Here is a 25,833-nt window from a genome sequence, read left to right as displayed (position 1 = left end):
ATTTGGTTAATGAATATTTTCTCTTAGTTCTTTCTGTGTTCCATACAGAATTCCATGTTCTGTTATACAGAATTCTAGTTTGAGATCGAGTTGGATTTACTAATGCTAAGGAATGTATGTTTCTTTTTAAGTAATGTTTGGGTAATACAAAAATAGTGATAATTTTCTTGAAACGGTTCATATTTCAGTGTCTAATAAATCAGTAAAAAATCCAATTGGATGTATACGAAATATTTAAAAAATATACGTCTATTTCCTTTGCCTTTGCCTAAGGGTTTGGCATAATTCAAATAACGTTTAAATTTAGTTCAAAAGCATTATCATAATCAATTATCTTACCACATATTCATGAAAAATGCATTACATAAAACTATAGAGATTTGTTGTTGAACATCATAACATTTTGCAATAATTAATATGTATTTTTTGTACTACTTGTGGTGGTCGAAAATTGTGTGTACCATATAGCATGGTGTGTAACGTAGGCAAATCAAAACGAATTCAATCCTTCAAACTTCATACGTTCGATAGGAAAGACTAACTAAAATTTTTAAATGTTTTTGATTGAAACTCTTTGAGCACACATTCAATAATTACAATGCATGAAAAACTGGAAAAGATGGAAACCTTACTATACAGTTACTCTGTATCGAGTTTCTAGTAAACGCAATCAGTAAGATGTATCTGTTAGTTGGATTTGGTAATTGTTAATTATTGAAAGATAAATAATTATCTACTGTGTTGTAAGCAGTAACAAGCAACTAATGCACAATGTAGAATGAAGATAATAATTTAATTAAATAATTAGTCTTCAGAAAATAGAATCATCTGAATCTAAGAAGAAACATGAAGGAGGTTATTATAACACTGAAGTAATGCAAAACCGCTTCTAATTTTCCACTATTTTTTATTCACAAAGTACGACACGGCAGTATTACATGAAAAAATCAGCCACATGCATCAGAAAGTAGCTGAAAAATGTTCAAGCTAAAAGCCATAGGAAAACCATAGCCATAGAAATTTGTTTCGATCACAACTCATCTGCTTTCGTTTCGTTTAATATACTGTCTGAACATTTCAACGTTTAAGCCTTTTAACAGTTGCAAGAATTAACAGGGAGCTCTTACTAGTCTTCCCATTGTGCTATTTCATCCTTTAATGTCCATGTCTGTGTAGAACAAAAGCAACGTGTCTTAAGTGCATATTTCAGCGGACATCAATCATTCCTAGGCGCCGACGTGACGAAACTGATTCACCATCAAATTACTTTGCATTCACCACAGTTCAGTCATGGCCGATCCGTGCTAACCTAATCAAAAGCTGTCACCAAAAAACAATTGGACAAGATTTGACCTTTCGTTCGTCACTTGACTGACTGACTGAGTGACTGACTGACTGAGTGATGTGAATGAAGACTCGCGAAATACTTTAAGCATCGCAGATTCATTAATCGGTTTCGGGTGGTTGTTGTTGCTAGTTAGAATGGGTATTCAAATTCCTGTGCTGCGGGAGAGGACAATAGCTACTGGATGGAGCTCAGGGCAACAACTCGACACTAATTGATTTATTTTGATATATTTGACGCCAATAAATGATTGGCCATGATATGGTTGATGTAATAGGAATAAAAAGAAAACATTAGTATGATCACTTTCCTTGGGCATATCGGCAGTTTAATTCCAAAAAAATCCCTGCTTTTCATGATAATACACTACCGGAACATGCGTGTATATCGGTTCAATTTCCCCGCTTACCAGTTCCGTACGAAAGCTACCACTTCCAATGCCAAGGACACACTTCCTGTATACTTCCTGCACGCCATTTCGATCGTATCGCACCTTCGAACCGCCGGGCTGGTTGCAAAATTGCATTCGATAGTTAATCACCTTCAAAACTTTCGTTCCCGCCCCAATTCGTTAGACAACTAGCTTGTTCCGGCGTGCCGAGAACTAGAGACTGTGACGACGGAAGTTATGCCACCGAACGCAGCAGCACGGTGTGCAAGGTTTCGTCTTATCTTGCCTCGAACCCGACGATCGAGCATAACGTGTGCGAGAATCTTCCACCAATCATCGGCTGCAACAATTGTTGCCAACGTGGCCACCTGCAGAACCAGGACCTAGGCTAAGCGTCTGACCGTACCTCCGTGTGACCGAATGTTTCAGGAGTCGATTTTCTCTCAATGGTATAGTTTATCGATTTCATGTAATTCATTTTCCAGTCCCATTGCCATTGCCGTAACCCAATTATGGTAGGCCATCTTCGTTACAGTGTGTTCGTACCGTGTGCCGGGCGGGTTTTGTCGCAGCCTGCAATTACCCGGCACAGTGTTTGTACTGGGACGGCAATAAAGGGCAACAACAGCAGCCGTGAACACAATCCGGGGGTTTTCTTCCCCACCGTTCCCTGCTCGGTAAGGGAGCTTGGTTGGGCAGACGGCAATAAACCATTGCTGGTTCCGGTTCCGGCTCCGAACGCAAATGACTTTTATTATAATGTGTGTATGTGCAACACTGCGGTGAATTTCTATGGCCCGTTTAACGGATGTTAGAATACCTCAAGGGAGGTAAGTCTAATGGCGACGATGCTATTGGATGTAATTTATACGCTTTTTTTATTATCGGTTAAGGTGTTGGATGGGTGTCTTTAAAAGGGCTGTTGTTATGCTGAAAATGGACAAACCTTCGCCAGCGTCCATTAATGATACCGGGATTGATTTACAACGCTTCACATTTGTTCTAAACTTTGATCTCAAAACCAGCACTAATGTTCTTCGCTACTCATCGCTCTGTACATTGCTATACTCATGCTCATTCTTGCTGGCAAGGTTTAGATTACATTAATCTACTCCTTTATTATCCTCTCTGTGTGTTTGTCTCTATCGCTCCTTCGGTCTCTCTTTGTTTCTCGCGGAACTTCATTCCACTTCCTAGCAATGCAATGCGGCGATGGACGTAAGTAGGAAAAAGTGTTATTTCAGAAGGATGTAATAAGCGTGAGCCTTAAATTACGATCCGGGTTTAATTTGAAATCTCACTTTTCTTCGTTCTACGCAAATCTTAAAAAAACGAGTTATCCCTGGAACGAATAATAGTATCACGAGTATAAAAAAGGTGAAATTATGTAAAGAACGTTTGAATTGGGAGCAAATGTGTTGGAGCATCCTTTTATTTGCATTGCATTAGTTTAAAACGTATCTTCTCAGGCACAGACTTATAGCGAAACAGCTTGAATGTTTTGGAACGAAACCAAAATATTAAGTTTGGTTTAAACGTTATGCATTGCTGTTCATCATTGAATTTTGATTATCTAAGCGCGCTAATCCTTGCAGTAATCGAAATAAAAAAAGTATAAAAGTATAAAAAAAGGTGAAATTATGTAAAGAACGTTTGAATTGGGAGCAAATGTGTTGGAGCATCCTTTTATTTGCATTGCATTAGTTTAAAACGTATCTTCTCAGGCACAGACTTATAGCGAAACAGCTTGAATGTTTTGGAACGAAACCAAAATATTAAGTTTGGTTTAAACGTTATGCATTGCTGTTCATCATTGAATTTTGATTATCTAAGCGCGCTAATCCTTGCAGTAATCGAAATAAAAGTGTATTTTTATTAAACTGTTAGCCATACGTAGGATTGACTATCCTGCTATGGGGGGAAATCAAGTAGTCACTGAAAGCCAAGCCCACAAGTGGTACAGGCAGGCCTTGACCGACAACGGTTGTTGAGCCAAAGAAGAAGAAGAAGAAGTTAGCCTGGGCACTAACTTTAAGCGTAACTTAAAAATAACATTAAAATTATTTCACTCATCGAACTCATTTGGTTTAATCGGGTAAATATACATATAAATAGACAGCTTTTTCATAATAAATAACAATATACACGTTTACTAATTTCTTAACCGAGCTAGACGTAGACGTTCCCTGAATGGTGGTCTGAGGTATATCGAAATCAAATAAATCAGCGGTCTGAAAATTTGGTCAGTTTTTCTGCATAATTCCTTAATTCTTCTTCTTCTTCTTCTTTGGCTCAACAACCGATGTCGGTCAAGGCCTGCCTGTACCCATTTGTGGGCTTGGCTTTCAGTGACTAATTGATTTCCCCCCCCATAGCAGGATAGTCAGTCCTACGTATGGCGGCGCGGTCTATTTGGGGATTGAACCCATGACGGACATGTTGTTAAGTCGTACGAGTTGACGACTGTACTACGAGACCGGCTAATTCCTTAATTAATACAAATAAAAGATGAGAAAACAATTGAATGATAAAGAAATATTTGGATGTGGAGCAGCCTTCAAAACATCCGTTTTTGTGGGTGGTTAATACAACAACAAAAATCATACTTGTGATATCGAGCTTAAACCTACGTGAATATAATATAGGAACATAACTAAAGAATTTCCTCAACGCTTTGTGAAACATGTTTTTCGATAAGTGGTTTTCCGATAAGGAAAAAGATAAGTGGTTTTCCGTGAAAAAAGTCTTCCGATAAAGAACTGTCCAGGGTGCCGCAAAGTCAGATAGTAGGTGAAATTATGAGGTGTTCGATTTTAGATGACCGCCACTGTATCTTATTCAACGATGTTCTAAACGAAACACGCTTGCTATTTGTGTTAACGCTCTTTACCATTATACACTTGATAAGCACTTTGTTAGAGCAATAATTGATACTCGCGTCCCAGTTACAAACATAAAATAGCCGCGTCTTAGTTACCGACCGCCTGCAATCAGTAACAAGACCCAAATCTGGTCAAATTTAGCATTTACCAGATTCAATTGCCCTTTGCCTTACCGAAAATATCATCCAGACAAAATAAATAAAAAAATAAACGTAAAAAAAACTCACCAAACCATTCACACGACCCCCGCAAACAACACCACCAGAGATACAGATGGAAATTGTTATTATTTCATTTGCATTTTAAATCATACCGTTTAGGCCGCCCGCAGCCGTTGATAATCGCGTTAAGCAAGTGGAGTTTCTCGCAAAGCGGCCGGAACCGATTCAAACCCGAATTCGAAGTCGATCACCGACACTGTTTGTGCAGTTGTTTTGTGTTCTTACCATTTTCACACTTGGAGTTCGTTAGTTTCATTTATTTGGTACAATATGGTAGAGCAATAGCGGGCAAAACCTCACACGCGTGTAATCGATACCGCAGCTCACCAACTCATCTGACGTGTTTGGACAGCTTTCTTATCATGACAGACGGCGGGAAAAGAAGAAAGGTGCCGCCGAAATGGTTTCAACGCACGGGTTTCGTTTTAAGTAAGCGACACATGGCTATGTTCAAGTGCGATTTGAATGAAAATGTCTTGTGAGTCTTTTCGCGCTTGTAAACACAATACCAGTAACGCACAGTAACGTTTCTCTGGAGAAAACGTGAGATAGAACTTTCAAACGGACAAAACATGCACAAGGTATTAAAACAAACTAATAACGCCTTAAAAAAAAAAAACCAATGCGCTGCCATCGTTCTGCTACAAGCCGTTGAGCATCTTTGGAGACGTTATGGCGAAGCAAAATCATCATTTGTAGATGGAGCAGAAAATCGGATTACGGAAACCGAAAAAGCCTCCTTTTAGGAACAAAGTCGGGCCGTGTTGTACATTATTATGGGAAACAAAACAGGAAAAGCAAACACACAAACGAGGCAAAAAGTGGAACATTAAAAAAAGGGTTGGATGTACTAAATCAGCAAAATTTGGTTTTAAAGACTGAACGATTGCAGCATGGACCGAGCAGTGTACGTGTTTGCGCTGTTTGGGATTTCATGGAAAACAAAAATATAAATAAAAATGATTGTTTGGAGATATATGAGGTTTATAAAATATGGACGATTTAATTAATTCTAATTCAGCGTCCCAAGTGCAGACGTACGAACGACTGCTCAGCACTGTGGCGGCTACTAATACATTATCAACGAATCACTTCAGCGCACTCGCGAATGAGATTAGCAAATAAAATGCTACTGGGATGCTTTACCTTACATTCGTACAAATAGAACAGAACAGAACGGAACCGTTGCCTTGTTTAGCTATCCAAAAGTGAATTATTTTAATTCTATATGGACTTACTCAAAAAATAAAACCACAAACAATTGTGGCGTGTTTGTCTGTGCCGTGGTGCGGGCGCAGTGAAGACACTATTAAACGAAGCTTAAGCAAGGATTTTACGTTTGTTGAATTGGGATGAGGATTTTTAAATTATTTTTTTTTGGTAAATTTAATTAAATGAACTTGTTGAACGATTTATGATCTTGATGATGGGGTTTAACATTTTACGAACTGAATATTAAAAGAAATGTCTGAAAACATTGAAATACCCCAATAAATAATCCTATGGACAGGCAATCAATTTTAAAACAAAATTTCATATTTTTTTTATTTCTCTCGAAGTTCACTGCAAAAAGTAAAGTGATTATTTGACCCTGAGTAGCTGCAGTGTCCAGCAATCCGTTAGCAGATTTTTTTTGCAAATACATTGACAGATGCGCTTCGGCACGGATATTTTTTGGGAAAAAGCGCGAAAAAGCCAACGCAAGCATTCGCCCGCGCTTGGTACGAATTTAATTAACTTCTCCCGCTTGGTAATGGATATCGTTCGAGCGTTTCGAATCGACTGGTGCGTGCGCGAATTCAATTCGGACACTCGACCATCATCACTGTGTGATTTATCGGGAGGAGGGAAGGCACACAGCACTCGATGTTTGGTAAACAGAAAAGCGAATAATCAAGACCACTCCAAAGAACGGGTGAAAAATGGGTAAAATGGGGTTTAATCGGCTGTCGGCTGGTGTGTTGATGGGGCCGAGGGTGTGAATCGAAGTTAATTAGTCGTTTTGAGGTTTACACTCGATTGTTTCCCGCACCTATTCACTGCGATAGGGGTAATTTAGATTACTGATGCCTTATGATCTTTGGATTATGAATGAATGTCACCGATGGGATGGTTCCGTAATACGAACTGTGACATAAAATGTGTAACCATTGTCGTCATTTGATGCAATCGTTTCAACCAGACAAACAACATAAATATCTCCAAAGCGTTATCAAGTCTCGCCAACGGATTCGAATGATACCCCTAAATAATCTATACCGTTACAGCCAGGAGTACTCCAGTGGCCAAGTATTTCAAGTGCTCTAAGACTAGAAGTCCAACGATACGTTATCAACTTTGTTTTTTGCTGTCTTAGAAAACCGGTTATAAAAATCATATAACAAAGATCTCAACTTGAATACAATTTGAAAGAGATCTACATCATTCTTTGGCATAACAATTGATGTCGGTCAAGGCCTGCCTGTACCAATGATGGGCTTAGCTTTCGTGGACTTATTGATTACCATAATCAGTCCTACGTATGGCAGCACGATCTATTTGAAACTTGAACCCATGATCGACATGTATTTTAGTCTTACGAGTTGACGACTGTACCACGAGACTGGCTGTTAATATGGTGCAGATGTTAATATTTGAATAATGACCTAAGTGGTCATTCATATGCTTGCATAGAGGGATTTAACAGTTGTTTTAGTTTTATTTTAGACACTAAATGTAAAACTCTTTGTTATATTTTCTAAAAATTTTATGAAATAAGTTTTTCACTGCTATTTTAAAACATTCTAAATGCATTTGATCTTCGATGAAGTTTTAAAACGAAATATTATATTTCATTGCCTGTATTTGTTTTTTTTATTCATGAGACAATATTATACACAAAATGTAAAAACACCACAATAATTTTAGTCAAACTATTTGCAGTAAATTGAAAAGAAATCAATGATGATATTTTTGCGACACATTTTGATGGTCGAGCAAGTCGGACATTTGTGGTCAAGATTTGGAAACAATTAAATCTTTCCAAATGTTATTGTTATTTAACAAATGTGGCATTTTATTCTTCATTATATTGGTTTTAAAGGGTTTTCCAAGGTTTTATTTCGTTGTTTTCTAAAACATTGTTGTTGCTTCCTAATATTTTTTCGGTGTTTTCCACGGATTTATTAGACGTTTACCAGAAGTTTTTGATTAAATTGTATTGATGCCCAATCATACGATACTAATAAATTGTAGAAATGAACCACAAATATATGCGAAACGATTAATAAATCGTAAAACGGGCCCAAAAAATACGGAAACCAATCAATACATCGTAGGTAACACTATATGCATGCCCTTTTGGACTAAGTGAATCTTAAGTTCAATTAAAATAAGCAATTACAACGTAATTGTATGTTACCAATAAAAAGGGATAATACCGTGAGAACTTTTTTTTGAAAAAATACATGTCAACAATAGACAAATACAAGTACAATAGAGTAAAATCAGAGCAGATAATAATTTAAAAAAATGTAGCTTTTCTTACATCTCCTTTTTTAATAACTTGTGAAAGAATTCACAACACTCCACAGATTTCAGAAGTTGTATCAAAAGCATCAGAACCGATTGTTGCCCATGTTGCGTCTATTGGATTCAGACATTTTTTAAAAATTCTCATAGTATGACATTATGCATTATAATGAATTGGCGGTACAATGTTTATATTGATTCATTACCTTACAAGCTGTTTGATAAACATTGCTTCTGATTGCTCAAAATCAATCATTCATGGATTGCCGTGCGAAAAACAAAGGTTGTTCGTTCTGAAGCATGTAGAGTGTAGTCATCACAAACGTTTGTTTGTTTATGACCGTTCCCCGCAGCTTTGATATGCGGTGTGATAATCATAACAACACCGGCTCTTCCTGAAGTACAGATAAGCTTGTTTGAGGTATGATTGACAGCGTACATGGTGTTGATATCATCGAATTTTGAGACGATATTTGGTTTGATGCCATGCTGTCTGGATCAAGGTGAAGCAGAAGTCAAAGTCCCCATTTCTCCTGGTAATACAATCATAGAATTACAGCACATACCTCCCAAACAGGTCGCGTGGATAATGAATTTGCGATCAAAAGTACGCCCTTCTACCATCATACGCTCCAAAAGTGTTTAGCAAAGAATCGACCCGATCTCAGTACGGACTAGCAAAAGATACCACGCGCTCAATGAGTCACGCACATTCACCTGAGTGATGAAGCATCTTTTGCGTACAGACAAACCGGTGTATCATTACCGGTCAAAGTCTACCAATGCATGGGCAAGGTTTAGGTGTTAAACACACACTGTGTGTATATTGTCGCACTGCTAGCTCGTTTGATAAGTGTTTATCATTATTGATTATTCAAAATAAAAGTAATCATTCAATTGCGTGCAGGCATTAGTCACCATAGCGTTGCGACCGAGCAATGTTGCACCTATTATGTAATGGTGTGGATTTTTTTTGGTTTTTACTGTTTACTGTTATTACGAGGAATCACGGTTCCCTATTTGAATATTTTTTGCTGCCAAATTATTTCGCACGCAGACCTTCGGGTGAGTTATTGTTTGATTTATTTATTTCCTTTGTTTTATGTTCAAACGGTAGCAAGTAGGTGAGTCATTGTAAGTCATTGGTGACTGGTTCTTTCGCACGTTAATATTTGGATGATCAAAATTTTGACGGTGATATTGTTTATGTTTTGCTCTGCTATTAATAAATACTATGAATGAAGCCTATACATGATGGTAGCAAGTCCTACTGTTAACAATACCTGATAGTCGGCAATGGGATATGTAAAAGAACATAGCTATATTGTACCAGTGAAGAAATCGGCGGATCGCATTCCGAATAAATTTCTCGGATATTAACGATTCTAAGTATTTGCATGGCTGTGCTAGTTGATGCTGTCCAGATTAGACATTAATGTTCTGGAACAGGACGGACCCAACATCAATAAAGAGCTTTGAGACACATGTGATTTGTTTGCTCTGCTAAAGACTAAGAGCTTGAACGAAAGCTCAACGTCCAACCATACCCCTAGATCAGGGGCCTCCAAACTTTTCAGCCCGCGGGCCGCATTGCTTCAAAAATCACCATGTTGAGGGCCATTTGATGTTACCTATAATTGATGAGTGAACGTTTAAATCTCATTTTTATAACAAAATACTAACGATACTTGAACAGATTCGTGTTACTAAAGCTTGATTTTTGTCTAAGAAATGTAAAAAAATACAATTTCTTTTGAAAAAGTCAAAATAACCTAATATTTATTCTAAATCTGGCAAAGTCATCGGGGCCGCATTTTAAGCACTTGAGGGCCGCATGCGGCCCGCGGGCCGTAGTTTGGAGACCCCTGCCCTAGATCTTTCGCAGATGAAACTCTATCCAAAGAAGTACCACAAAGAGATGAATTGTTTTTTTTTATAAGATATGCATACAAAATATATACATAAAAGAAAATATAAACATTACTTTTAATATAGTAGTGCTTTAGTTCTTTTAACACTCTTCCACTTAATAACTGTAGTTCTCTTTTTCATGTTCTCTGTTTTATGTTGAGTTTCAAAATTGAGCAGAAAATTAAAAATGTTCTACCATACCAAATAAGCTATCAAAACACATAAGAACAAAGAAACGAGAAAATACTTATACCACTATAACAGGTTGGCTGATAAGTCCCCGGTCTGACACATAGATGGCGCCGCTAGTATTAAATGCACATTATTTTTATATAGTCTTCTTCTTCTTCTTTGGCTCAACAACCGATGTCGGTCAAGGCCTGCCTGTACCCACTTGTGGGCTTAGGCTTTCAGTGACTAATTGATTCCCCCCCATAGCAGGATAGTCAGTCCTACGTATGGCGGCGCGGTCTATATGGGGATTGAACCCATGACGAGCATGTTGTTAAGTCGTACGAGTTGACGACTGTACTACGAGACCGGCTCATTTTTATATAGTTATATATATATATATATATATATATATATATATATATATATATATATATATATATATATATATATATATATATATATATATATATAAATATATATATATATATATATATATATATATATATATATATATATATATATATATATATATATATATATATATATATATATCTATATATATATATATATAGATATATATATATATATATATATATATATATATATATATATAGATATATATATATATATATATATATATATATATATATATATATATATATATATATATATATATATATATATATATATATATATTTATATAGTACCAACCTTCAAATGATTCGTGTCAAAATTTGACGTCTGTATGTCAATTAGTTTTTGAGACAGAGCGTCTTTTGTCAAGCAAATTTTATTATTTTGTTGTTCCACCAAGACAACGCACCGTGCCACAAGTCATTGAGAACGATGGCAAAAATTCTTGAATTGGGCTTCGAATTGCTTCCCCACCCACCGTATTCTCCAGATCTGGCCCCAGCGACTTTTTCTTGTTCTCAGACCTCAAAAGGATGCTCGCAGGGAAAAAAAATTGGCTGTAATGAAGAGGTGGTCGCCGAAACTGAGGCCTATTTTGAGGCAAAACCGAAGGAGTACTACCAAAATGGTATCAAAAAATTGGAAGGTCGTTATAATCGTTGTATCGCTCTTGAAGGGAACTATGTTGAATAATAAAAACGAATTTTGACAAAAAAATGTGTTTTTCTTTGTTAGACCGGGGACTTATCAGCCAACCTGTTAAGCTGAGAAAAAAAATAAATTTTCTGTGGGGTTAATTGAATTAATCATTTTTTTTAATATGAAAAATTCAATACATAAAACTTCTTTTGGGTCGAAAGAGCCACCTCCATTTGGGGCATCTATGCCACCATATTTCATGGGCACGGAGCTATCTAAATATAAAGATTGTTTTGGAGTGCAGCGATATGGTGCACTATCATGAACGGATTCCGCCTAAGAAGATCAGACCAGTAACTTACATATTGCGGTATAGTTGGTTGTACAAAAGCGTTCTTTGGTGGCTCAAGACATGTAAGAATACATACATTAGTGCCACACACGTAAAAACTCAAATTATCTAAGAAATTTGCTTATTTTATCCGGGTGGACGTCTTGTCTCGTACGGGTGGCACTCATGCCCCACAATCCAAAAAATAACGTCTTTTAAGACCTTTTTTAAAACACTTCAAAAATAGTTTTGTTTGCGCTTTTTTCAAGTGAAACTCATTTATAAGTGAGGAAATATATGTGTACGTTGGGGTTGTACAATATAAACTTTATTTCTATTTATTTTCGCACGTCGTGCACACAGGTAGATTGTTACCGATGAGAAGAGGACGATCGCTTGATTCACCTCATAATATGCGTGGCGCTCTCACGCATTGTCATACATGCGTATCCCTATCTGTGAGCGTGGCGATCTAACGCATTGTCCTGCCACTCCTATCTTCGTCTCCTGAACGACTCTCCCGTTATCTTTTATCGGTTTAATCTATTATAATTCATATTCTAATCTAATTTAACTAACCCTTAATGTAGCAGAACGGTAGTGATGGGTAATGCTCTGGGGAAGTGGTTTGTTATATTTTATTTTCCACCAGCCGACAACACCACAGATGTAAACTGGATATGAGATTTAAAACGGCTTTTAATAAAAAAGTGTTAGTGATTTATAACATACAATGCTTAAGATGACACACTTGTCCCAAATTCCACTATTCGATGTCTTTCTCAAAGATGTTAACTTTGTTGTTCATTTTATAATTAAGATTTTCATTTATTTCACCCAATAATCGCCATGGGTCTAGTTTTGTCATCTGAACTTTAATACCAGTGACTGAATAGTCTAGTCAATCCTATAAGTTAGTCAATCCTACGTTTAAAGGAATTCAATTCGTATGAGTTTTGACCCCAGTATGTCCTTCATTTTGAAAATAACACGTTACGGGAACACGGTAGCGAAAAAAAACTGACATATTAATAAAAACGTGATATTACTAAAAAATCATTATTTTCTAACCAATAACAGCAACAAAATAACGTTAACAAAATGTGGACAAAAAAGTTTTATCGTGTGCTTAAAAATTATAAAAAAGGTTGTAATACATTTCTAGAATATTGATAACACTTGTGTTTATAATTCATTTCAGATTACATTTATTGTTATTTTTGTTATTTTGATCTATGATTGCTACAAATTTATGTTCAGAATGTCTCTATCGATGTCCTAGACAGAGAGAAAGAAAAGGCCGAAGATGCTTTGACTACTGAAGGGAAGTAGCATAGCCTTTTTTCGTAAATGTATATATGTTTTATGGTACTACGAGAAAAGCTCTTGTTTGTAGTTGTTCAGCTATTTTGCCTAAGTTTATAAATTTGTCCGTATATTGTCGCCGTTGTGGCCAAGCACTTTAGTATAATAATTTTGAAATGGTAAACTATGCATAAACTTGTTAGGGTTGTATAGAATAGAACTAATATGTAAAAGAAAATTGTTTGTTTGATGTGATAATGAAATAGTTTGATAACATAACTCGGGTAATACATAATGTAGCAAATCTATAGCAGGTGGATGGGCGTAGCTGTCTTTATTCAACTTGGCGTTAGGGGGTCATATGTGATTCGGGGCGAAGAATTCGAGAAAATACAGGCACCCTTGGTTTGCGGGTCTCTGCGGTGCACTATCATGAACGGATTCCGCCTAAGAAGATCAGACCAGTAACTTACATATTGCGGTATAGTTGGTTGTACAAAAGCGTTCTTTGGTGGCTCAAGACATGTAAGAATACATACATTAGTGCCACACACGTAAAAACTCAAATTATCTAAGAAATTTGCTTATTTTATCCGGGTGGACGTCTTGTCTCGTACGGGTGGCACTCATGCCCCACAATCCAAAAAATAACGTCTTTTAAGACCTTTTTTAAAACACTTCAAAAATAGTTTTGTTTGCGCTTTTTTCAAGTGAAACTCATTTATAAGTGAGGAAATATATGTGTACGTTGGGGTTGTACAATATAAACTTTATTTCTATTTATTTTCGCACGTCGTGCACACAGGTAGATTGTTACCGATGAGAAGAGGACGATCGCTTGATTCACCTCATAATATGCGTGGCGCTCTCACGCATTGTCATACATGCGTATCCCTATCTGTGAGCGTGGCGATCTAACGCATTGTCCTGCCACTCCTATCTTCGTCTCCTGAACGACTCTCCCGTTATCTTTTATCGGTTTAATCTATTATAATTCATATTCTAATCTAATTTAACTAACCCTTAATGTAGCAGAACGGTAGTGATGGGTAATGCTCTGGGGAAGTGGTTTGTTATATTTTATTTTCCACCAGCCGACAACACCACAGATGTAAACTGGATATGAGATTTAAAACGGCTTTTAATAAAAAAGTGTTAGTGATTTATAACATACAATGCTTAAGATGACACACTTGTCCCAAATTCCACTATTCGATGTCTTTCTCAAAGATGTTAACTTTGTTGTTCATTTTATAATTAAGATTTTCATTTATTTCACCCAATAATCGCCATGGGTCTAGTTTTGTCATCTGAACTTTAATACCAGTGACTGAATAGTCTAGTCAATCCTATAAGTTAGTCAATCCTACGTTTAAAGGAATTCAATTCGTATGAGTTTTGACCCCAGTATGTCCTTCATTTTGAAAATAACACGTTACGGGAACACGGTAGCGAAAAAAAACTGACATATTAATAAAAACGTGATATTACTAAAAAATCATTATTTTCTAACCAATAACAGCAACAAAATAACGTTAACAAAATGTGGACAAAAAAGTTTTATCGTGTGCTTAAAAATTATAAAAAAGGTTGTAATACATTTCTAGAATATTGATAACACTTGTGTTTATAATTCATTTCAGATTACATTTATTGTTATTTTTGTTATTTTGATCTATGATTGCTACAAATTTATGTTCAGAATGTCTCTATCGATGTCCTAGACAGAGAGAAAGAAAAGGCCGAAGATGCTTTGACTACTGAAGGGAAGTAGCATAGCCTTTTTTCGTAAATGTATATATGTTTTATGGTACTACGAGAAAAGCTCTTGTTTGTAGTTGTTCAGCTATTTTGCCTAAGTTTATAAATTTGTCCGTATATTGTCGCCGTTGTGGCCAAGCACTTTAGTATAATAATTTTGAAATGGTAAACTATGCATAAACTTGTTAGGGTTGTATAGAATAGAACTAATATGTAAAAGAAAATTGTTTGTTTGATGTGATAATGAAATAGTTTGATAACATAACTCGGGTAATACATAATGTAGCAAATCTATAGCAGGTGGATGGGCGTAGCTGTCTTTATTCAACTTGGCGTTAGGGGGTCATATGTGATTCGGGGCGAAGAATTCGAGAAAATACAGGCACCCTTGGTTTGCGGGTCTCTAAAGTGGCCGAAGCCTATCAAAGGCTTGAAGAAGCAGAGATAAATTGAGATAAATGTCATCATTTGATGGCATTCGCCTACGTAAGGGTAATAATCAGCACCGAGTATAGCAAGAAAGTGTTTCCTGGTTTTTGTATAGTCGAGATAAACCCAAAGGTGCAAATGAAAGGTGCAAATAAATCCCCCCCTCTCTGAAAGTGCAAATGTAGCGGGTTTTGTGAACGACCTTGCAGTACTTACACTTCAATGTTGAGGAAGTGAATTGGGCGAAAGCCTGGGGTATGCAATTTTGCAGACGAATGCTGGCTAATGCAAAGTGGCATCTGGTCCAACGACCATAGTTATTGTTTCTTTAATATGGTGGAGATTGTTATCAAAATGGTGTCCTTCCACCTTCTGGGATGTGACCGAGCCGCAAATCATTCACGAGCTAGTCGGTACGTGAAGTGGGCATATAGGATGATTCCCAATGTGCTGGAGAGGACTGGACGGAAGCATGTGTTTTTCTATGAGTACTTCCATGTCTGAGACTTAACTATGTCCTCAGATTGTATCACGTGCCAAGTATCGGTGAAGTCAGTGGCCCACGTTCTACTCGTGTGCTGTCAATTTGTAGACGGGAGCCGAGTTTTTTTGTATTACAGATCTCATATTCAGATCGTCATATTGTCGATATATATGATGTGTAAGTTGCTTAAGAACCTCATGGAGTCTCTTGCAGCAATGCAGCAGCAATGGTCTTCTTTCCAGGAAGCCCTAATGAAATCTGGAGGTACGTGCGACCAGTATCACCGAGTATCACCACCATTCGATAACATTTAACCTCTGGCGCGCTCACTTACAGCGCCAATACCCCAGTATAATGCCTTATTTACCTGCAACACAAGCCGAGGCAGCACATACAGCCGTAATACTGGAAACTTAATCGGGCCAGAAAAAAACAACCTGTGACGTGTACCACATCTGGAGATGGAGTTGAAACGGCATCAAACAGCTAGCTTCATTGTTCCTTCCTTTCCAGCCATCCTTACATGCATACTCTCCATTGAGTGAAACTGCCCAAGAAGCAACTCTGATCGAGGCAAAAACTGCAGGCTGCAAAGGTATTCAACTTAACGCGTTTTTGTTTGTTCAGGAGGAACGTGACTGAACAAAAAAAGAAAGAAAGATAAAAGGCCATAGTAATGGCTCCTTTTATAATTTAAGCCAGAAAGCGGAAATTTCAGCCTGTCAATGGAATAACATTCATTTTACTAGGAGCACTCATTTGAAAGCAACGTTCCGCCATATTGGATTTTACTATTTGTGTACAAATAAAGCTGCATTTTAAAGCCATTTTTTCTATTCTGTTTTAATTGGGTAACAGTTCCAGTTAAACAGTTAAATACATTTTAAAATATCGAATGAAACAGTTTTTAACATTTCTTGATCAAATATGTTTCAATCATTCTTGGCCAATATATTCGAGCTAGCAATGCATCATATTTTCAGGCTGAAATAATCTAGACTGAAAATCTGTGGATAATGTAGCGTGTGGTTTCGTATGGAGTGTTGGCATGATTTCAGCCACCAAGTGTCAATCTCCATATTAAAAAGCTGTCTAGAAACGTAAAACTTCCCAATGATTGAAAGATGTGGGCGAAAGCGCATGAAAGCAATGGTAGCGTAGCTTCTTCTAAGCATAGGTCATGGGTCATGCATGGCTCGAAGGTAATGCAGCTGGTACGCTTCTTAATAAATTTATGATTAATTTCTAACGGGAAGCTTTGCAGCTTTGTTAATTTAACCGTGGTCAATTGGGAAATTATTTAGTGGTAGTAAATAACCCTTATGGAATATTGCTGCACTCGGTATGGTTTCCGTTAAATGGTCGCTTAGTTCAGATTGCTTGACTTGTTTGGCTATATAAAACGGAAATCTGCCTTCATATTAATATGTACCCAGATACCGGAAAGCTGCATATTTGATATCAGTAAGAATACAACACAAAATTCTATCTTCTTTGAGTTTCTTTAAAGTGCTTTAAAAAAATCCCAAGAAAACATGTCCCCGGTAATAATCTCGATCTTTGAAGCCCTTTAAAGTCCTTTACTTTCCCACGGTTCACTAGGCAACCTTTTCGCTGTGGATTGTTTGTGGTAGAAAGAAAAAGCCTTTACTCCCACCCCCAATCTCCGTCTCTTTTTTTCTCTCTCGCTATGTCTCTCTCTCTCTATTGCGAAGGAATTCGTTAACAAACAAACAAAAAAACGCCTATAACTTTCATTAGGAATGATAAGATCTTTTTACGAGACGAGTGTATTTTTGATTGTACGCGAGAGTGAAAAAAGCTTGCTTATTTTGTTTACAGATAAGGTAATCACGTAAAAAATACATACAGGCTTTAAATGATAAGAAAATTTTGTTTTTGTCTCATTTATTTTTTCAGCATTCACATTTTCAAACCAACGAACGGGTTTCCGATTCGGTTTCATTTTAATCTACGCCCTACGATTCTGTTAAACTGTTTGTTGTGTTTTGGGTTGCTTCATCTGCTCTTGTATAACTGTTTGACTTTCATTCGCACATAATCTACCATCCAGTGCCACTGGTTTCCACCACTTTCATATTCATATTGCACCTTTTTCGTTAAAACCAGACCACTGTTCGTGTTTTCGTTTGGTAAAAGTTTCGCTTTGAAGCTGTTTGCGTTATGTATGTGTGTGCGTGTATTCGAACTGATGCTCGTCATGTTTGTCATGGTCTGTTGCCGTATTTTGGTCCGTGATTTTTCACCTGTGAGAAAAAAAAATCCATGGGCAAAGAGATGCTTTACCCAAACAGACTTCGTTTACTGTGAGTTGATTTGGCGCTGGGTAGGGACGCAGCACTGACTAGCCTCCCAACTCCGGGTTACGCGATAATGATCTCTGCCAAACCGATACGCATTTGGTACACGATTGCCCCTCTCTGGAATGGTCTGTAATGGGTCGAGCTTGTTTGACTTTGGCTGCGGTTGTCGGGATGAAGTTATTACGACGAATCACTAAATGTTTCCATTACGCAGAACGATTCTTATCACTTTTCAAGAAACTTTGGCGCAGGTAAAGGTTAAATTGCTATTGACTTTCGGTTTTCATCGCGGTAGCGGTACGGTTGTTTGTGGTATGATTTCTTTTTTGTGTTGCTCTTGTTTTTGGCGCAGCAAAAATTATGCTTATCTGTAAAGGGCCAGGCGTCTCCATGAAAGAAGAAAATACAAGTTTTGTGCCAAGTTTTTTGCTCGACATTTGTGTTTCAATCGAGGGATAGCTAATCAGCATGAGCGTAAAAATACAATAGGAGTTTGCTTTGGTTGATTGAATTTATATTTGTAATGGCATCGCAATATCAAAATCACTAAATAATTTGTGCTGCATTGGAAAGATACTGTGTTTCGAAAGCATTAGTGCAGCATCAAAATAATGTGAAGCTTTTAATGAAATTTATGATTCTAGCAACTAATTCAACAATAGAATAGAATAGAATAGAAAGGTCGGTTTTTATGATTAAACAGATTTTGTGATTCATGACTGCGTTAAAATTGAATTTAAAACAATGTACTACAAGAACTTACTATAAGAGCTTGACAATTCCCGTGTATTACATTGTTTACAAGCGGAATAACTGTTGTCTGAAGAACCGAGGGCAGATTTTCAATACTTAAATTTATACGTCACACGAGAATTCTAAAAGTTTTTTATTTTTTCTTTGGTATATGCAAATGTCTTAGCATTTCCATGGAGACGCCTGGTACTTCACGGATAGCATAATTATTCTATACAACAAAAAAGAACAAAAAAACATAGTGTTAGATATATTTCAATGAGGTATCAGTCTGAACGGGATTCTTCGTGGGTTCTTACTCTATTACTTCAAAATAAATTTAAATTAGACGAGCAAAAACATTCAAAACATACAAGTTACGTGTTTAAGATCTAAAAACTGAAACAAACATGAACCATTTTTTCCGATGTGCTCGATTCAATATTTTCAAAAGTATTTAAAAATTGATATAAGCAAGTTGAGAACTCACACACTGAATGCTACATAAGTTCATCTATCAACTAATTTCACAATCTGCGCCCTGCAGCGATCGATTTCGATCGCTGGCTTTTTTCATCCTCTTTCTCTATGAATAGTCTCTCATCAACTTTCAACAGAACTTATGGCAACGGGAAGCATATAGCAAAAGCTGCATCGTCTCTAAGGATCAGAAGAGAATAACTGATAGAAAGCCACCTAGCGCTCGTACCGCTCTTTTATTTTGTACTGAGTTCTCCGCAGTAAGCCAGCGAGGAATGCCAGCGCTGAAAGTGTTAAGATGGGTTTATGTCCTCATCATTCGAAATGCGTTCAGATATCCAAACTCTCTTCTTTTGGCTCAACAACCGTTTTCGGTCAAGGCCTGCCTCTGTACCACTTATGGGGTTGGCTTTCAGTGACTTTTTGGATTACCCCCCACAGCAGGATAGTCAATCCTACGTATGGCGACACGGTCCATTTGAAGCTTGAACCCATGACGGGCATGTTGTTAAGCCGTACGAGTTGACGACTGTACCATGAGACCGGTCAGATATCCAAACATTGTGATAAATATATTAAAGATATAATACACACAATTTTTAATTGACGAATTACTTGGTACGGGTCCTCTAGTCAAGAAATCGGCCAATTACGGTTTGCGAGCCACATGCTTCTTTGCTCCCTAGATGGTAGTCTTTTTCCCGTCATATTATTATATTTCCTTTCAAGCTTTTAAACATATGATGTTTGGTTTTTTTCATGTGGTACTTTATGAAGAACTCTATTGATCAAGGAGTATTTTCACAGAACTTCGATCTGTTGGCCGAAAAGTTTGTTCATCACTACATAGCCTCATGGTGGGGAGTCAAACTGGTCCACTAAATTTAGATCAATTTAAATGAAAGTTTGCTTAACATTTTCCAATTTTCTCATCGCTTAATGGCATGGGTTTGACATAATCTTCTTCTTCTTTGGCTCAACAACCGATGTCGGTCAAGGCCTGCCTGTACCCACTTGTGGGCTTGGCTTTCAGTGACTAATTGATTTCCCCCCATAGCAGGATAGTCAGTCCTACGTATGGCGGCGCGGTCTATTTGGGGATTGAACCCATGACGGGCATGTTGTTAAGTCGTACGAGTTGACGACTGTACTACGAGACCGGCTAACATAACGAGGCTAACATGTACTACGAGACCGGCTTGACATAATCTATATATATATATAAATCTCGTGTCACGGTGTTTGTTGCGAGCAACCTCCGAAACGGCTGGATCATTTTCAACGAAACTTTGCACACACCTTATGGTGGTATGAGAATAGGTTTTAAGACTTAAAAATCGTTCAGATGTTACACTAAATTTAATTTAAAAATGATTTTCTAACTCCCATACAAAGAGCAGGATTGTTGTTGTGTTGTATACGGCACTTTGACACTTGGTGTGAGGAGCCTGGCGGTTTACACTCGATGATAGGATCCTGAGGGGATGCGGGCACAATACAACTATCCCAAGTAACAAAGCAATAAGGGAATATTTTAGTTTTTTTTTCAATAACTCACTTTGTCGGACCAGCTAGTTTAATTATAATTTCAAACTGTTTATAAATAATTGTTAGTAAAAATTGAAGTTACTTAAATAAAGCTCTTAAAATCATGAAAGTTTGGTGTAGTCTGCGACATCTTAAGTCAAATACATACTTTGAACTTCTGCGTGTTTGTGGTTCCGATCAATTTCCGAGAGAAAAAAAAATTAAAGTCGTAAATAATTATGCGTTTACATAGTATGTAAAAAGATCTCAAAAATTAATTTTATTTTCCATGAGAGCCTTATCAATTTAGTGACTAACGGTTCAAAAATGATCTGATCTGATCGACAAAAAACCTCAATAACGATTTTTTAGCAAATTCAAATGTTTGCTGTTCTTATAAACATAGTTAAGGAATGTAATTATAACCTGTTTTTTGCCTCTCACTACTTACTTCACCATCGATGTTCTCTTAGATCGCTACAAAATAAAAATCGCTTCAAGAAATATAGAAGAATACCATATTCAATTGCAATGGGCCTACCACAATACCCTTTTCACATACTCTTACCAATATTTCAAATAAATTATTAATACATGAAAATTCTACATTACTAACCCAGCCAGCCCTTATGAAACTACCTACTATAAACTACCTTGCGATTACACGATCAAATCGCGAAAAACGACTGTCCATATAGTTATGGTAGGCGCTGTATGTAAGGTTTTCCACTTTTTTAGCATGTTTTTTCGTGGAAGTATCACATTCTTTATGCAAGGTTCGTTTGGTTTGATGCAGCTTAGAACATTATACTTCAACGGAACGAAACGAAGTCAGCTGAAATAGTGAACGAAAAAGAGTAATTTACTTTACTCAGTTTAGACTTTACAAACATTTTTATGTTTTTGATATGGTATTTATTTATTTATTTATTTATTTCTCATTTAGTATCTTGCATAGATTTGCTGGGACACGTACTTATATAATAAATCCTTAATTCATCTACAAACTTAGCTACAGCGCTATCAATAAGGAAACGAGAGACAATTGGTTTTAAACTGAGCTATACTAATATTGAAGTCGAAGAATCTTTGGTATTTGTTGAAGCTATGTATCATTTGGTTAATAGGCGCATTGTAGGAATGTGCAGATCTTGAGAACGTAGGTCTTAACAGCTCACGTATCCTAAGAGGTCGTTCAGGAGCGTAAAGTATTACCTAAGATCAACATTGATTGTTTCAAATCTTGCTGTTTATCATCGATACAAGCTCAAAAATATTTATTCTACAAATGACACAATGAAATGTACTATTCTGCAACCGGTAAAGCAACCATTATAGCCATTACCAAGCACAGTACTAAATCAGAACGAGATTGTAATCTACCTCGTAGCTGCAACATTTTTTTGCGAACCAACTATATCTCATTAGTTGACACAAAACTATACAAATCTCCTATAGTAATGAATTTCTGAACTATAGTTAAAAATGTATGCATACTAGTATTAAAACAACTGCTTAGGGTCAAAGGTTAGCAAATGCTATAACCACTAGGTTGTTGCACGCGCTATTACTTTAAGTATGCATTCTGGCCCACGTGGTCAAATGAGTTTGACAGCGCTGATTTATAATATCATATTGCATTTAAGGATACTTAAAGTGGTCTTAAGATGATGCCATAAAGCTATTTGCAGGTCGAATGTAATTTTAAGTCATTTAAGGTTAAAAAAAATGTATTGCACTTGCCTTTATTGCTCTCACAACCAATTGGCGTTCACCTTTTCTTACGATAGCGAGCAGCAGCTTATCGTTACCGGAAATGTTTCCGTTTGCGTTCAGCAGACCCATTAGATGAAACGCATTCTACTGTTTGCTTTTCTTGCTGACCATTTAGAAATGGTCTGTGCCTTTTGGTTTTTGAAAGAACCAACGTTTGCGGTTGATAGCGGTAGGCGAGTAAAATGCAAAAAAAAAACACCGACAATCACAAAAAAACCGCCCACACCCGACTCACAAAGTTCGCGAATGATTTAGTACATAGTCGAAAAAAAATCATTATTTTTTCCCATGCCCATATTTTGCATAAAAGTTGCTTTCCAAGTTGCAGTCATCACTTTCGTGTTCTAAAAATATCGTATTTTTGTTCTCATTCCTATTCCCTTTCCAGCCACACAATGTCCACCGTTGGAGGTAATAATTAGCGAAGAAAACAGGTAGGCTTTGTTTTGCTGCCGCTGCTTGCTGTGTAGACGACCCGAAGAAAAGGATCCTATCAAAACCGCTCGACCACAACCCTGTTCCTTCTCGGAAGCGAAGATGATAAGTCGGCGGTTTAATCGATCGGAGACGGAAACGGTTACGGGCCCGTTTAGGAGCGCGTTCTAGCGGGTTTTTTTTTGGTTTGCTGAAGAAGTCCTACAAATTGATTTTGTCTCAAAGTACAACGGAAAAGACTTGAGAAGCGGCTGCAGGGAAATAATAGGTTTCGTTGGAAATCGTTGCGACCGAAGACGGGCGGTAGACAGATCAAACATCGTACAAAGGGAGAAGATAAGTCTCACGAAAGGACCAACGCGCCAACGATGGGTACCGAGCCGGGGACGACCAATTCCTCCGGTTCGGGTGGTTCCGGTTCGCGGGGAGCTAAAAAGCGTGACTCTTGGCATACCGCGGCGGCACCCGGCACTAACGGAACGTCGACCGATGGAGGGCACGGCGAGCCACCCGATACCGTGTCCGATACGGCAGCCCTCGCCGTGAAAGAAGCGGCCTCTAATGGAAGTTCGGCCACGAGCAAACCAACGCACCCGGCCACCACCGAGACGGCACAGGTTCTGCAGAGTGGCAAGGAGCGTAGCCTTGTGGTGGCCCTGACGGGTGAACGACGGCGGGAGACCTGGAGCCAGAAGGCGGAGTTTCTGCTGGCGGTGATTGGGTTTGCGGTGGATTTGGGCAATGTTTGGCGATTTCCGTACATCTGCTATCAGAATGGCGGTGGTGCGTTTCTCATCCCGTACTGCATTATGCTGCTGTTTGGCGGGTTGCCATTGTTCTACATGGAGCTTGCCCTGGGTCAGTTTCATCGGTGCGGCTGTCTGTCCATCTGGAAGCGCATCTGTCCGGCTTTAAAAGGTAAGTGGAGGAAAATGTAAATTAAGCTTAACGTAATGTAAATCCAACAATATTGGTTAGAATTACCACTTTCAAAGTGTATCAATATTAATGTTGATGGTAATTGCAATTTAAATTATTTACAATGTATAACAAGCAATTATTATAAAACTTTTTTTCCGTAAAATCATCAAATGTCTTTTCATGCATGTTCAAGTAATAAGGTTGTGAGCTAAATTCATGAATTGGGAATAGCAAATCTATCATCAAAAATCGTTTGCTTTTGATGCATAGAGTCGTACGCTTGTTATAATTAACTTATGTGGTATGAACTTTTCTAAAGCAATAATTTGAAACGCAGCAATACGGCCTTTCAGGACCGTTCCTACTGAAAAAAAAATAATCGCAATCTAGAAAAACCGAAGTTTTAAGGTTCCTAAGGACTTGAGAATTTGATTTGTTCTCCGTTTCGATGCAATCGTCGCGTGACATTGTGACTGTTTATCTATAAGTACATGGTTCAAAACCAGCTCCAAGGACCAATGTTTTGATAGCTCTTATTTCAATGATGTCTTTAATGCTTTTAAGTTCTTTTACAATTATCAATTCTTGCCGGAGTTCACTTTTACACAATTTATAGTTCATGCCCGATTTTCTATATTAGTATTAAACTCTTCTAATTCCCGTCAAACATTCAATAAATTCCCAACCCGACACAGCAAGATTACGCTTAACACAGGGACTGTCAAAGGGTTAAAGAATGAATGCGACCGTATCAGAACAATAGTAATAGTAATAGATTCAATACAAAATAATGTACACAATAAGCAAACGAACCACAATTTTGGCACTTCCTCGGCGTGTTTATAAAGGAATGACCAATTACCCCTTCTTTACGTCAGATGAAGTGTTAAAAAAGCATTAAAATATATATTCAAAATTGTTTAAATCAATTATAAAAGACGGGGCCCGATTTTACGGGTAGAAGAAGACTCTAAAAGGCAAACCCAATTAAAACCTAAAGGTTTGTCATAAAGGCATAAAATCGAGAGTTTGCCATTTCACTAATTAACCCAATCGGATTGGGAAAGCAGAAAACGTAGGGCTAGAGTTTGAGTAATGAAAAAAAGTTTTACAAAGGTACCCGGTGTTGTTTTACACTGAATTTTACCGTTTTACCATTGCGTCTTTTTACGGTCCTTCTGAGAAATTCGTTAAAGCCGTCAAACGATTGAGAACGAAAAGATTTCATGCAGAACAAAAAGGAACAAAAAATATCTTGACTTGAGGTCACTTTTTGTGGTCTAGAATGTGTTTCTTAATTGTATGCGAATTATTTGACTGTTCGCGGCTACAGTCAACGGGAAGGCAAACGAGCGAGCGAGCGAGCGTACAATTGCTTCGTGAAAATCCGTACGTGACATTTCAACGTTCCACGGGATCGATCGTTCGGTCGACCTGCCCAGAACGGTGCTGGGCCAGAGTTTGAGGGAGCAACTTTTTTCCCCACTGGCCAACATGAACAGGAGGGCGACGAAAGAAGATCGGTATCTATCGGATATGATGCGAGCAATCAAGCACCGTAGACAAATCAGGCAGGTTGGGTTGATTTGTTGTAGGAAGTGGAAATGGGCGAACATTTACACACTCAATACCATTCGTAGCACGCACAGACACAGACGTGCCTGCGGCGTAATGGTAACAATTGCTCCTTCGCGTCAATTCACGATCGAAGTGCGACTCTAAGCGGATACGAGAAATAAGGGTAAAATCAAGAAAAAATCCATCCTCCATACGGGGAGGAAAAGGGCGAAATCGTGCGAGGATGAGAATCACTCATCATTTAGATGATTTCCCCCGCTTTG

At 37.6% G+C, this 25,833-nt stretch overlaps 1 protein-coding gene across 1 annotated transcript in view; it reads left to right on the top strand.

Moving 5' to 3' along the window:
- The window catches only part of LOC120956781 (sodium-dependent serotonin transporter), a 45,078-nt gene that overhangs the window by 3,316 nt on the left and 15,929 nt on the right, over positions 1-25,833 (top strand). Inside the window, exon 3 of the mRNA XM_040378506.2 lies at positions 23,025-23,989. Within this exon, the coding sequence (XP_040234440.1) occupies positions 23,440-23,989 (550 nt within the window). The 5' untranslated portion in view covers positions 23,025-23,439. The remainder of the gene's footprint in view (positions 1-23,024; positions 23,990-25,833) is intronic.

The sequence above is a fragment of the Anopheles coluzzii genome, chromosome 3 (assembly GCF_943734685.1).
Source record: "Anopheles coluzzii chromosome 3, AcolN3, whole genome shotgun sequence".
In the NCBI taxonomy this organism is placed as follows: Eukaryota; Metazoa; Arthropoda; class Insecta; order Diptera; family Culicidae; genus Anopheles; species Anopheles coluzzii.
The sequence above is the reverse complement of the archived record's forward strand: the minus strand, read 5'-3'. Positions and strand labels throughout refer to the sequence as shown.